Source organism: Heterocephalus glaber, unplaced genomic scaffold (assembly GCF_053883595.1).
Source record: "Heterocephalus glaber isolate CG9 unplaced genomic scaffold, H.glaber_assembly_v1.0 deba00001479, whole genome shotgun sequence".
NCBI classification, from domain to species: domain Eukaryota; kingdom Metazoa; phylum Chordata; class Mammalia; order Rodentia; family Bathyergidae; genus Heterocephalus; species Heterocephalus glaber.
The window spans coordinates 11,988,655-12,004,626 of record NW_028258316.1 but is presented as its reverse complement, the minus strand read 5'-3'; the positions used below and the strand labels follow the sequence as shown (position 1 = coordinate 12,004,626).

The 15,972-nt window shown below is 42.4% G+C and overlaps 1 protein-coding gene across 1 annotated transcript; it reads left to right on the top strand.

Moving 5' to 3' along the window:
* Window positions 1-213: 213 nt before the first annotated feature.
* On the top strand, window positions 214-1,197 carry Or5c1 (olfactory receptor family 5 subfamily C member 1). Its single transcript, XM_013073619.2, is given in 1 exon segment — window positions 214-1,197. A coding segment is annotated over 1 exon segment (984 nt).
* The last annotated feature ends 14,775 nt before the right edge of the window (window positions 1,198-15,972 follow it).

Genomic DNA, 15,972 nt, shown 5'->3' with positions numbered 1-15,972 from the left:
TTGTCTTTGTGAACATGAAATCACAGTGACATCTCAGCATTAGAAATGGAGACTATGTTATTTGTCCAAGGTCACAGCAATTTTGTCACAGTGAGGACTGAAGCCCAAGTCTACCTGACTCCCAGGTCTCAGTGTTGTCCCTCCTCCTTGGGGGCCATGGCTTTTCTCTCATCTCCCTCTTGCTTTGCCTTTCTTCAGTTTCTCTCCAGTAGGATGAATCCACAGAACTTCACTTGGGCCAGGGTTGCCCCTGCTGAATTTGTCCTCCTGGGCATCACAAACCGCTGGGACCTGCGTGTGACACTCTTCTTGATCTTCCTTCCAGTCTACCTGGTGAGCCTGCTGGGAAACATGGGCATGGTGCTGCTGATCTGTGTGGATGCCAGACTCCACACGCCCATGTACTTCTTCCTAGCCAGCCTCTCCCTGCTGGATGCCTGCTATTCCTCGGACATCAGTCCCAAGATGCTGGTGGACTTGCTGCAGCCCCATGCCACCATCTCTTACACTGCCTGTGCCCTCCAGATGTTTGTCTTTGCAGGACTGGCTGATGCCGAGTGTTGCCTGTTGGCAGCCATGGCCTATGACCGCTATGTGGCCATTGGAAACCCCCTTCTCTATACAACAGTCATGTCGAGGGGTCTATGTCTGGCCCTGCTGGGAGCATCAGGCCTAGGAGGGGTAGTGAGTGCCTTTGTCCACACAACTTTCACCTTCCGCCTGAGTTTCTGCCGCTCTTGGGAAGTCAACAGCTTCTTCTGTGATATCCCACCACTGCTGGCCATCTCATGCAATGACACCAGTCTCAACGAGCTCCTCCTCTTTGCAGTCTGTGGCTTCATCCAGACAGCAACAGTGTCAGCTATTGCTGTGTCTTATGGTTTCATCGCTGGAACTGTGATCCGCATGCGCTCTGCTGAGGGCCGTCGGCGGGCAGCCTCTACCTGTGGTTCCCACCTCACAGCTGTAACCATGCTATATGGGACACTCATCTTCATGTACCTGCGTCCCAGCTCCAGCTATGCCCTGGACACCGACAAGATGGCATCTGTATTCTATACCCTGGTCATTCCGGCTCTCAACCCACTCATCTACAGCCTCCGAAACCAGGAGGTCAAGGATGCACTCCAGCGGACGTGGAGATGATTCTGCTGTCCAGGGCAGGGCACAGGGGATTGGGCCCAGGAGGCTGGGTAGGTCTAACTGTGCAAAGATAAGGACGCTCTGTTCCTTCGCTGTGGACAAAAATAGAGATTCCTCTGACTTGGATGTCTCTTGTTATGTAAGGGACTATAAGGGGCAGAAATGAAAGCAAGGGGAAAGCAGAAACCTAGAGGAATTCTAGGGCTAAACCTAGAGCCAGGATAAGGACCAGATAATGTTGTTATAGAGCTGTCTCCAATTCCTTGGTCCAAACATAAAAGTTCCTAGATGTTACCAGTTGAGGTAACATAGGTTTATTTACCACCCATGCTTGTAAGAGACTAATGCCCAGAAACAAGTGAGAGCCATGTAGTAGGGTCCTCATATCCCTAGATTCCTCCCCTTTTAAGTTTCTTCCTGGCCAGTGAGTGTGCCCTTTGCTCTCCTTGACTGCAAGACAGAATCTTAAGAAGCCACTCTGGTATGAGTGGGACTGATTGACGAGGCAAACATCCTGCCCTTGTATCCTCTGTCCCTCCTATCTCAGGAAAATGGCTCACAGCACCAGAACACACATAAGCTCATTCCTAAAATCCCAGAAGCTGGGTTTGGATTTGGCCAGGATTAGACTACTCCAGACGTATGATGGAGATGAGGAAAGGGTTTGAACTATGATTATGGTTACAAGAGGGTTAGGATTAGCGTCCAGGTTATGGCAAAGAGTAGGGAATGGTAAAATTGGGGCTTAAGTATAATTATGAAACAATCAAGCAATTTAGGATTTAATCTAAGAACCAAGAGAGATTATGTAAAGGTGCAAATTTCCAATGATGAATGTCATTATATTGTATACCTAAAATGTACCAATAAAATTAATTTTTATTTTAAAAATTTAGGATTTAATCAAAATTATGAAAATATTATGATTTGGATTGATTTTTATTAGTAGTTGATATAAATTTTGGAGGCAGAGTTTGGATAACTTGAGACTTGTTAGAAATATTTTAGGGTTAATGTTAGAATGGGCTAATGAAGATTGGTATTCTGGCTTCATTTGCATTGCTAGATTAAATTTGAGTTAGAGTTGAGTTCATATTAGATATAAATTATGTTTTGTTGTTGTTTTTTGGTTTTGGGGGTTTTTTAGATGTAAATTATGTTGGTATGTGGTTAAAGGCTGTGATAATTTTAAGTCACAGTCTAGTTATTACAGTTAGGCTGAATTTGGAACAAGATAAGTTACGCACAAGATTTTAGGCATCAAACTGACATGTTTGGGGTTACTTTAAGACTTAGGGTTATAGGTAATGATTAATGTTTCTTAAGCCCCAAGAATAGGGGCCATTGGTGGATTTAGTTAAATTTCATTTGGAGTTATGAGCTTGCTCAAATTAACATATGATTGGGTAGGGTTAATATCACGACTGTTTTGTGTTATGATTACAACATTCAGAGGAAAGCCTGGGGTTAGAAAAGGCAATGCCATAACCCTGATCTCTTAGGCAACTATAACTGCAGTGCTCCAAGTCTTGCTCTAGTAACAATGGGCTCCAGTGCTCATTCACCTAGAGCTCACAATTTTTACGGACTTCCTTTGTCATCTTGATTCAGTGTCACATGGGCAAGGCCCAGAGCATTATGCCTGCTTAGGAATCCCCTCCATGAAGGAATAGGACAGGAGTGTGCTCTGGGAGTCATGGGGCAGGAGCTTCCAAAGAGTGGAGCATAGCCAATACCAAAAATCAGCTCCTGCCTCATCCCCTTCCAGTTCCTTTTTTATGGCTGAGGGCAGGATGTAGGTGATGAAGTGTGGGACTCAAACAATGCTTCACTGTGATTGTCAAAAGGTTCCCCGTGGAGCCTCTTCCTTGGACCCCAGCTAGGCACTAACCTTCCCCCTTCATACTTCTGTTCAAGAGAAATCAGCCACTTAGACCACAGGAAAACTGAGGCTTTGGTTTGGCATTCTGAGAAAGTGATGCCCTTGTTACCAGAACCAGGACCCTCCCAATCAGTAACTAGAACTTTCTTGGAGATCCCAGGCTAATGGAGATTTGAAGGATGTGGATAAGACACCCCCCAAATCTTACAGAACTTCATAGATTTCCTGACAATTTATCTCCATTTTTTCAGAACTGTCCCAGTTTTAAACTCTAAATCTCATATCCAAAGATCACACTCAGGCCAGGTGTGGTGGCTCATGCCTGTAATCCCAGCATTCCGGAGGCTGAGGCAGGAGGATTGTTGCAAGTTTGAGGCCAGCCAGGGCTACATAGTGAGTTCAGGGCCAGCCTGAACTACAAAGGGAGACTCTGCCTCAAAAAACCAAGAAAAAAAAAATAAAAAAATCACACTCAGGTCTGGGCAAAACACAATGGTTGGTCACCCTATTTCCTGATGAAGTGCTATCTTGAGGGCAGACGTACAAATATCCCAACCAGCACATTTGGACAAAGGCATAAATAAGTTGAAACCTCCCCTCCCCTCACAGGATTTTATAGTTCTTTTCCCGTTTCCCAACTCCTCTTACCTCCCTCCTATCATCATAGCAACCCACATGCCATAACAAAGCCTTAGTTTGGCTGCAGGCATTATCAGAAGAGTTGGCAAGCACGAGGCTGTGAATATAAAGTTTGCTCCTAATTTGATGATATTTATACTTTTAAAATCTCCTCTATGATATTCTCTTCTTATTGTTAGTTCTTGAGCTCTCTTGACACACACAGCACCCATCATGACCAGGGACAAAGTTTCTGTAAAAATACGATGCTTTCCATTGTCTTGACCCTGTAAGATGTGCTTGGGTCCTTCTATGTGTTTAGCATGAGTGCAGCACCCTGATAGAATAATTACATAAACCCTAGAGATCAAGTACAGGAAAGAGTAAGTTGCAGGCTGTTACACTAAGCCTGTTTAATAAGAAAAGAAACAAGAGAGAAGGGTGAGGAATTGGAAGGCAGTAACAGAGCCCATTCTGGAGAATAAAGGAAGAGCCTAAAGCAAGATACTCAGCAGAGCTCCTCAAATTCTGACAGTTTTTCCCTTTCTTTCCACACCACTTCCTAAGATAGGTGTGAAGATAGGAGCAAGTGTGGGGTGGGAAAGGCTGAGGCACTTGTTTGGAGCTTTGCTCTACCAAATGAGGTGGGCCCAGCAACATGGATGGGCACTGAAGGAAAGGACATTCTGCTGGGGCGGGAGCAAGTATACACAAAGGCATGGAGATAAAATAAGCCCAGGTGTGCATAAGATTCTGAGAACAATTTAACTGGCCTGCGAAGAGTGTATTGGGAAAGAAGTAGAGGGAAGTTTAAAAATCTGGGAAAGAGAAGGACACCTCATGGCCTGGATATTAGGTAGGGGAATTGGACTGTCTTCAATAGACAATGGGGAATCCCTGAAAGTTCATATGTTCAAAATCTTTCTGACACTGTATCATGCAAAGCCATCCCCACCTGGAATGCTACATGTAGGCATAATTTCCTCATAACACAAATGCACGAAGAAACACACCGTCACCACACCTCCAGTCTCCTATGGCAAATGTTCATACACCAAGAAACACTCTCATCTCATAGGAATGGCCACCCCCATGGACACAGAAGCAGCTGCACGCTGCACACTCACACTTTCCAATTCCTGGACACACATGGATGCCCAGGGAAACAACCTGTCCACACCTAGGCATACAATTTCATACACACACACACACACACACACACAGAGTTTCCAAAGGCACAATTCCTCCCACTCTCTTAGTACTTCGTACAGAACCCACTACAGTGGAGGCAAGACAGCTAGCCCTAGAAGCTACTGCTATAAACCCTGAGGTCCCTGGTCACCCTGCTTGGAGTTCAGAGATCAGCCTGACCCATTTCTCTCGCCTTCACAAGACAGGGACTGAGGAGCAGCAGCTTTGTCATGCATAGGGCACCTTAATGTTCCTCCAGTTGGAGGTGGCACCAACCATCCCATATGCCCATCAAATCAGGCCTTAGAGAGGAAGTATAATGAGTCCCAGAGCTGAGCTGCCTCCTGTTCCAGGGAAGGTCAGAGCACAGGGAGTGTTGCCTCTGAGGAGAAGCTAAGGTCCTCCCAAGGCCCCAAGCCCTGTAAATGTGGAAAATCACTCCCTCCTCCAACCCCTCCATACCTAGCAAACCAGACCTGGACCCTGGTGCTGTTCCTGCCTGTGATGTGGGGAGGGAAGAGAGGACATTTGGGGACAAGGGGCCAGGTATCAAAGTGTGTAGCTTTGGCTTCCTGTGTGTGACTGTGTGCATGAGTTCTATGTGTGAGTATGTGAGCATGTGCTGTTTGTGAGGCTGTGATTGTACAGTGCCATCACTACACAGTGGTGTAGATGTGGATTGCCCCTCTAGGTTGGCACCTCTTTGCTGTGATCCATCATAGGCCTATGCGTGTATAGTCATATGCATGAAGGTGCAGGCTGTAGGACCTTAAGGTTGTGCACAAGGATGTCATTGTGTGATCATCAACACAGTTAGCTGTATTGGTGTTCATGAGTGAACATGAACAGGCATCTAGTAGAAGCTCACATAGAGAAGGCAGTCAAAGAAAGCATGAATGTGCCTGATGGGTAGCTGTATGTAATGCTACCTGTGTGCTGTCCCAGTATGTGAATGGTTGCCACCTTCTGAGTGCTATTATGCAATTGCTTTTGACCAAGTCTATTTGTAGGATGATCTAGATCTTTGAATCTTGTGGTTCTGTTTGTGTGCTTTCTTAGATATGTATGTGATGGAATGTGCCTGTGTATTTGCAGAGAGTAACTCAAGGTTGCATATGGGGTTTTTTGGTATGGTTGTTTCCTTTGACACAGGTTCTCACTATGTAGTTTAGGCTGGATTTGAACTCACTATGTAGCCCAGGCTGGCCTCAAAGTCAAAGCAATCCTCCTACCTCAGTCTTCTGAGGGCTAGGATTATAAGGCATGCACCACTAAGGCCAGCTTGAGGGTGCACATGTCACCATGTGTGTTTGCAACTATATCTGAATGTTTCTGCACACAGCTCAGTGTAATTGAATGTTTACTGGAAGCAATTTAGACACAGGTCATAGCAGTCCAATTCTCAAAAGTGATTTTATAGACAGGCTTCCACTCTATTCTACTCCGTCACCCTCATCCTCTTCCCTTCTTGAAAGATAGAACATGATTGAGAATTTGAAAAAAAAGATGCTCTACAGGAAGCCAAATCCAGTAGCGTCTTCTTAACTAATTGGGGAAGAAGAGAAAGACAATGGGGTGAAAAGGTCCTTCATTTGATTTTCTTATTCTTTTTAAATAGAGAAGGATATGTTAGGATGTCACTCCCAGCAGAGGTGGTCTCAGCATGGTTTTCAACAAGTCTGTGTCCTCAAGTTCCTCTCCTTTTACCTCTTCATAGACAATTCCCAAGATTCTTGCAATGAGATTCAGACCCCAAAATACAGATATTGAAACAAGTTGCTTCTGTCCCTAAATTAAGTCTCTGCACCTTCTGGACACATGTCTGTGCACATAAATTTCTTAATAATGGATGTGTATTTCTGGTACTCAATGAGTATTTGATTTCATGGGGAAAGTTTTCCAAAGACATAGGTACTCTTCCAGATTCTTTGCTCTTTATCTTTTTTTTTGCAAATCTGACTCCTTATACTCGATTAATATTTTGTCTTAGTTTAGGATTGAGTGAAACACAACCATTGGCCAATGCTTTGTGTTTTGAATGACATTATAGTTGCTGCATAACTCATCAACAACATCAACTCCACCTTTGGTTTTGTTGTAGAAAGTTTTCATCTCAGGCTTCCATTTTGTCAAGGTTTCCCTATCAATATTTCCATCATGGTGTAATGTTGACATGAGCAGTACCAGTTTGTTTTTCTTTGTCATATACAAGGCCAATGTAAATCTTTCCGAAACCCAAAGATTGTACTATACAATTCTCTGTTTTAAAATTGCAGTATTTCATTTGGAATTTCTGCTTTGTTCCCACATACATTTCCTGCTCTAGTCCACTTGAGCTATGTTAGCAAATGTAACATCAATTGGAAACTGGTAAACCAATTGTTGAATGTCACAATTAGTTTGGGAGATGGGAGCAACAAGTCTGTTAACAACAACATTTGGTTTATTACTATATGAATAAGGACCTGATGGCTAAATTTCTAAATTGAAAGCTAATAAATCTTTGTATATACAAGGGCATAAATTTTTATGCCATATTTTGACCCATCACTTTTCATAAGTCTTTTACATTCCTGCAAGTACCATGAGAAATACCTGCTAAATACAGCAGACCTATGAATGCTTTCAGCTAGTGAGGTGTGATAATAAAAACATTTTTGAATACATCTATTGGTGCATATTGAACGTTTTACTTGTATTTCAGCCTTTGTATTTCACAACATCTTGTAGCATTTCATCTGTTACATTTTCCAACATTGAATGGCAGTGCTGGCATTCCGTCCAATAGAGTTCACCCCTGCCAAGATCCTCACTATATTTTCGAACCTAATTCTAACAACAGATCATTCCATTTGGTAGTGTGGCCAATTTGCAACATTGTGACAAGTCAAATATGCACTCACATTGCTGTTTTCTTCATCATCTGAATCAAAGAGGTCTGCATTCCATGTGTCTGTATGAGTTGATTCTTGCTCCATTTCACTGTCAGAGGAAGTTTGGCTCACATGGCCAATGTCAAAGTCGTCATCATCATCATCATCATCATCATCATCATCATCATCATCCACCTACCCCACTCTTCTGTTATGAAAACATGTATTTTACCATAATGGGTCATCTTTATCATCCATGCTTGAGTAATCTGATGATTCACTTTGACCTCCTCCAAAACTTGCAAATCCAGTTTTTCATGTGCCATTGTACTGAATTGGGCTACTTCTACCAGAAAAATCAAAAGAAAACTTTTTTAAAAACAAATCCTACAGTGGTGTGGTTGTATTATATCCTCTGTGATGCTCAGGTTAATATATGCAAAACTTGTTAGATGGAGCATCATGTGGGTGAAAATCCCAGTTTGATATTTTTCCACACGTGCACATACCTTGCCATTCATTGTACCAAGTGGGTAAATACAAAGATCATTTCCTGTATCCCTCAGGGAAAGGTACTGAAATGCACAGCTGGATACTGTTACACTAAAGCAAAAGTTTACAGTAGAAAAGTAAGAGATGTGTTTGTGAAACCCAGTGTTATTCTCATAGTTAACGGCTTGGTTCTCCACTTGGGATTACTGGAAGATGATGGAAGCTTTAAGAGGCAGGGCCTACTGGGAGGAAGTAAATCATCAGAGGCTGCCCTAGAAGAGGACAGGGGACTTCAAGGAGGGGAGAGAAACATTGTGGGGTCAAAGGGATAGTCAGTGCTCTCTTCTCTGGACCACCAGCCCTACCCAGGTATCTGCTCATATGTTAGGCCAAAGAACAGGCTGCCCCATGGTGGTGGGAGGTGGGCAGTAACTCTTGTTGGCCCTGTGGTCCATGTTATAGTATGGCCCAGCTTCTGCCTTTGGCCTCTCCCCATCAACATACTATCTCTACCCTAGTGTGGTCATTGCCTCTACATGATGGCCATCACCAGCATCACAAGCACTGTCAGGTCTCACAGTGGCCCAGTGCCAAATATCCATTTTGAAGGTAGGGGAACTGAGGCTCAGAAAAGCATGGAGACTTGTCCTAGATCATTCTACCAGCCACTTTAAGTCCAGTTCTCCTGACTTTCAGTACTGTGCTCTTTCCATGTGATAGGTCTCCCACTACCTCAGCAGCTATTATGCATAGTAGCTGCCCACTTCCTATCGTGCCTCGCCCCCTCCCCTGTGTGACGTCATGCCAAGATTGTTGCTCCCACCAAAGAACAAACCCTTCTTCCCAGCATGCCCCTGTTCCCACCTAGAGAATAACCCAATACTTGCTCACCTCCTACCACCTAGTGACATCACCGGCTCCTCCATTCCCTAGTCACTACCTCACTCAACCCCACCTCAGCCCCTACAAACCCCACCCCGTCTCTATAAAAGACTCTTACTGCCCCGGCCATATTGCTTCTGTCTCTCCTTTGTTCAGAGACACCCCGGCAGATCTATTCCCCTAATAAAGGCTTGTTGTGGCCTTGTCTGGTCTTGGTTTTCGGCCCTTTTACCTGACACCATGCACCATACATCATCATTCAATTCCAGTTCACAAACATGTATTGACAGTCTGTTCTGTGCCAGATATCAGATGGGACCCCAGCTGGGACAGGCAAAGAGAGAGATAGTTGCTCACATAAATAGTCCCAGTTTCCAGGCTTGTGGCTCCCTGAGCCACCTTTCCAACCCACCACAACTACTTCTGACCTCTTGTGTTATTTACTCTTGCTGGCGCCAGAAGAGGAATTAACCTGGAGATAAGAGGGTATGTCCTTCCCCTAACCCCAGGAAAACCATGAAGAGTTCATGAATTCCCTGAAGAATTTCCTGTGGATCTTTGTCACATGAAATATAAAGAATGATTTTTAACATGATAGGCATGTGCAAATGATTGATTCTTTTCCAAACATTCCCCTTGGAAAACCTTATAACTTATACCTTGGAAACCCTTATACCTTTTACCTTGGAAAATCTTATACCTTATACCTTGGAAAACCAGGTGCTTAGTTCAGTTTGAGGGATCTTACAGCACCTCTTTGGAAGATCTTTGAGCCACACAAGGAAACCTTCCTCTTCTCACTCAACATTTTCCCTATACTTGTCCTCCAATGACTTCTGACCATTTCAGAATCAAACCAACCCACTTGCCCAGCATTGACATTTTCTGCCCATCAGTTAATTCAAGGTAATATGCAGCACTATGAACAACTTTATCCAGAAAAATAAATAATTGCATTTTAAGAGAAGAATTTCAGAGCCTGCCTTCTACAGTCTCATTTCTCTTTATCTGTATAAAGTAAGGCAGACTTCATGCCAAAGGTATAGCAATTGAGAAAATTTTAGCAGTGAAAGAGGCTTAGATTATAAATAGTAAATTGATTAGTCTTTCTAAGGATACAAAGAAAATTTCTATAACCTAAGTCTTCTTTCATGCAAGAGCTCCCACAGGGAAAATCCAGCCATTAGAGGTACAAGATAAAAATATAAAGACTCTCTCTCTTTTTTTTTTTTTTTTTTTTTTTTTTTTTGGTACCAGGGATTGAACTCAGGACCTTCTCCTTTCAAGGCAGGCAGTGGTATCACTGAGCTAAGTCCCTGCCCCTAAAGACTCTTTATTAAAACAGAAATGTGCACAGCAAAAGAAACCACTAACTGAGTAAAGAGACAACCTACAGAATAGGAAAAAAGTTTTGCCAGATACTCCTCAGACAAAGGACTAATATCTAGAATACATAAAGAACTTTAAAAAATTAGACCCTCCAAATTTAAAGACTCAATTAAAAAATAGGGATCTGAAATGAATAGGCACTTCTCAGAAGAAGATAGATGAATGGCCAATGAATATATGAAAAAATGTTCAACATCACTGGCCATTCAAAAAATGCAAATTAAAACAACACTGAGATTCCATCTCACTCCAAAAAGAATGCCTATCACCAGGAAATCAACCAATAACAAATGCTAGCAAGGCTGTGGGGAAATATACACTGATACAGATAGATAGATAGATAGATAGATAGATAGATAGATAGATAGATAGATAGATAAATAGATAGATAGATATGTATAATACACTATTATATATTATATATTATATATATGCTGTTATATATTATACATTGTTGGTGGGACTGCAAACTGATACAATCAGTATGGAGAGTCCTCAAAAAATTAAAAATAGAGGGCTGGGGATTTAGCTCAGTGGTTTCGCCACCTGCTGCACAAGCACAAGGACCAGAGTTTGATCCCTGGTATCAAAAAAAAAAATTAAAAATAGAAATTCCATTTGATACAAGAAATTCCCCTTCTAGGTATCTTCCCAAAAGAATTAAAGACATCATATCACAGTGACGTATATATATCCATGTTTATAGCAGCACAATTCATAATAGCTAAATCTTAGTAATAGCCTATATGTCCATCAATAGATGAATGCATTAAAAAATGGGATATTTATACACAATGGAGTACTACTGTAACATAAAGAAGGATAAACTTGAGTCACTTGTAGGAAAATGGATGCACCCTGAGACCATGTTAATTGAAGTAACTCAGACACACAAGTGTAAATATCACATGGTTTCTCTTACATGAAAAACTCAATATATATAAAGTATGAAATACAAGACCATAAGAAAAAAGATGAGGGGGAAGGCATTGTAATCCAGCATGGATAATGTATCTAAAAGCATCTATCCTTGACTTAGTACAATTGTCTATCATGTTTTATACATTCTTTGACCTATTAGTCTGGTTTTCAGTCTGCATATATGATAAAGAACTTTGTAAGGTCTTATAAGATGAATAAATGAATCCAATGCTGGAAAAAAATAAAAGGGGTGGAGAGAAGGGAAAAAATAATTGAAATGTGTTATGTACATGTACTGATTCCTTACAATGGATGTAATCATTACATACTGCAAACATGAACTAATAAAAGTAAAAAATAAATAAATAAAACAAAACAAAATAAAAGGGAAAAGGAACCCTACAAAAGGAAACAAGAAAAGAGAAAAAAGACAGAAATGATTGCTTTATACTCCTAGAAATGGACCAATAGTCCAAACTATTAGCTTACCTTTAACCTTGGCATTTCTTTGCCCTATTGAAATTTCTGTCCTGTTTCCTCCACTCCCTTTTCCCTTGCATGCCTGTCCTGCTTTCTCTTTTTGTAGCTTGTGTTCCTACTTTTTTCCCTTTTGGCTCTCCTCTCTCTCCTTTACAAACACTTAGTTGGTACCAGCCACAACACTCGGCAGTAGGACTATAGACAAAGTCCTTGTCCTTATTTACAAAGCAGCAAAGCAGATTATGGCCAAAACCAAGCGCTATAGAAGCACAAAAGGGGAAGTAAGAACTTGAGATTGGAAGGAAGGGAAAGTTGAAGAAAACTCATAGAGTGGAAGATGACATCAATGGTCCCAGTTCCTCACCTGATTTTGAGTCCATAATTTTGCCCTCCAATCATAGTTTTAAATTCATCCATGTGATTCACTTTGTCCAACAGGCTGTTAGAAGCCATGACACTGGCAGACCCCGAAAACTATATGTGATATTGGGGTCATTCACTTGTGTTTCTTTCATTGTCTTGATAAAAACATGTCCAGGAAATCCAATAGTCCTAAGAGAAGGATGAGAGACACATGGCTGCTCTGGCTGAGGTAACCAAGGCAGAGCCCACAGATGTGGAAGCAAGTCCAGCCCTGATCAGGGAAGCCCCAGCAGTACCGTAGACACATGAGTGAAAATAAATGATGCGTGTTCTAAGTTACTGAGTATTGGAGTGTGCTGTGCTTTGAATATGGTCTACACTGAAATTCCTGTAGAAGGTTGGTTCCGGTGTAACAGGGTTCAAAGTGGTCCTTATGATTAGAAGCCAGGCATGGTGGTTTAGGCTTATAATCCCAGCCCTTTGGGAAGCTGAGGTGGGAGGATTTTAAATTCCAGCCCAGCCTGGGCAATTTAGTTACTCAGTGAGACCCTCTCAGAATAAAAAATACCAAAAGAGCTAGGGATGTAGCTCAGTACAAAGGTGAGGGTTCAATCCCCAGTACCAAGACAGAGAGATGGGGTGGGGGTTGAGGTCATTAAGAAGGATTTATGCCTTTCCAGTGGTACTGGGCTAATTCTTGAGGTAATGAGTGAGTCCTAGCTCCTGTGGAAATGGATTAGTTACAAGGGAAGGTTGTTATAAAGCAAGGCGGCCCCGAATTTTTTTGTCTCTTCTGCACGAATCTGCATGCCCTTTCAACTTCTGCCATGTTTTAAAGCAGCAACATGATCTTGGACTTCCCAACCCCAAGAACCATGAGTCCAAATAAACTTCTTCTTTTTATAAATTACCCAATCTCAGGAATTCTGTGATAGCAACAAATAACAGACTAAAACAAGGTGGTTTATTACATAGCAATAGCAAACACAGACAGCTCCATTTATTATTTCTGATATTTGCCTTTTCCTCCAGTTCAGTGTCTCAGTCCCTACAATAATCTGAGGACTGATTTATCAATATATGCTTCCTTTCTCTGTTTGCTTTGAGGTTTTTATATTATTATTCTGAGCATGTTTCTGCCCTCAACTCTATGCCAATCTACCAAGGATTCTTTGAGAATATGAGTCAAGTATTTTCCTTTAGAGTGGGAGCTCCTGACAGTAAAAGGCAGGGCCCCCCTTTCAGATCTCATGATCAAACCCAGCTCGTCATTGTAGAAACTCAGTATCTTCTCTTGGCTGCTGTCTTTGGAGACTTTGCAATCACTCCCATACCCATATTCAGCCGAAACTGGAACATTTTCAGCTCCTCTCTTATGAAGGGGAATTGAAATTGGCAAAGGTAGCACTTGCTTAAAGGATTAGGTGAACAAAACCAATCAGCTCCACCTCTACTGAGCAAGTGGCCAGACCTCATATGCCCAGACACCCCATTCCACCCTTTCTTCTCTCCAAGGACCACAGAACAACCAACAGTTGGCGAAACTACAGCCAAGACCATCACCACAAACATTATGAAATCAAGTAACCATAGACCTCAGAAACCACAATGACATGGTAGGACTTAACTAAACACAGGCCAGACTTTATTCTGGCAGCTTTGCACTCCTATACCATTTCATCCTCATAGAAATCCTGTGTGGCAAACTAGAGGATTGGGTGGGGCAAAGGGGATGATGGGAGGGTGATTAGAGTATGTTATGTACATATACAAATCAGCCACAATGAAACCCATTAATATGTATAACCAATATGTACCAATAAAAGTGGGGGGTGTCCTGTGTTGCATGCATGATTGTCCCCATTTGACAGGTAAAGACCCTGTAGCTCAGTGAGATAACTTGCCCAAAGTGCCAAGATATAAAGTGGTAGAACTAATAATTCACATATATCTGTCCTGGGACAGAAATCAGTAATAGTCAATTTCAGGCTACTATAACAAAATACCAAGCTGGGGATTTAGCTCAGTGGTTCCACCACCTGCCTCAAAAGCGAAAGGTCCCGAGTTCGATCCAATCCCCAGTACCAAAAAAACAAAACAAAACAAAACTACCGTAGTCTGAGGGGCTAAAGCAATAGACATTTACTTCTCACAGATCTGGAAGCTAGAATCTACGATCAGGTGCCTGCAGATATAGATCTTGACGAGGATCACCTCTTGGCTTGTAGTCTTCTTGCTATACCCTCACACATGGTGGGAAAAGAAAGCTCTAGGGTCTCTTCTTATAAGGCTGCCAATCTCATCATGGAGGCTCCCCCCTCACAACCTTATCCAAGCTTGATTACCTCTCAAAGGCATCTGTTCCTTATAACATCTCATTGGGGTTAGGGCTTCAACATATAAATTTGGGGAAACACAACATGTGATCTATAACAACCAGCTTAAGCTTTTCTCTGCTAGCCCAACATATTGAGGGATCACACTGTGTAAAGGAAAGGATCCTGGTCCATAACAGCCTCTGAGCCCTCTCCTCTGCCCCCTCCCTTCTGTAACCTCTCTGGCAGGGTATTTATCACATGCCCTCAGTACTGCCTGCTTTTGTGTGTCATCTGCTTTTCTCCTCCTCCCACCAACCCCTTCCAGAAAATATCAGACTGGGAATTCCTTTGACACAGAGATCATGTCTGGTTTCTCTTCTGCCTCCAAATATCAAGCATAGGGCATGGCCAGAGTGGACAGTTAGGGATCTTTGTAAGAGAATAGTGAATCATCTGGAGTAACGGGATGGTGGGAAACATGGCTGCAACATTCTACATGGAAAACAAGGCTGCAAGCCAGAACAGTGCACTTCCTGAACACCAACTGCATTAGACAGCTCAGGCTCCCAAAACAAAATACCATGGACTTAGTATGTTAACAACAGAAAATATTTTCTAGCCTTTAGAAGGTAAAAGATCCAAGATCAAGGGGCCATCAGAGTTGGTCTCCGGTGAGGGCTGTCTTCCTGGCTTGCAGGCTGTTGCCTTTCAGCTGTGTTCTCCTGTCACCTCTTTTCTTTATGTATTCAGGGAAAGGGAGGGCAAGCTCTGGTGTCTCAGCCTTGTTTCCTAAGAACACCAGTCCTATCGGGTTGGGCCCCCACCTTGATAACTTTGTTCAACCTTATGTTACATCCTTAGAGGCCCTATCTTCAAATACAGCTGCACTGAGGGCTGGGCCTTTATATATGAATTTAGGGAGACAGAATTCAGTTCACTAACACCAACCATGGGACGAGCACCCCTCGTCTCTTTCCAACAGTCTTTTAGATGAACATCATTATTGCCTGTTCATAGGCAAGACTGCCACAGTAAGTAGTAAGGCCTTGAGTCCTGGGCTCCAATCACCTAGGTATAAATTGGGACTCTACTAGCTTGCTAATCTCAGCAAAATTGCTAAAGCTAAAAATCTTAGATAATATTGCCCTGGGGTTGTAGTGATAAATAGCTAAGAAATGACATATAGGCCGGGGATTTAGCTCAGTGGTTTCGCCGCCTGCTGTGCAAGCACAAGGACCCGCGTTCAATCCCGGTACCAAAAAAAAAAAAAACAAAAAAAACAAAAAAATAAAAAATTAAACAAGAAATGACATATAAAGTGCTTACAACAATGACCTGGCACATAGTAAGTTTCACAATGTTCTGAGCACCCTTACCATCTCAAGGTAACGAATCACTGACGACCAAAAATGAGATTGGG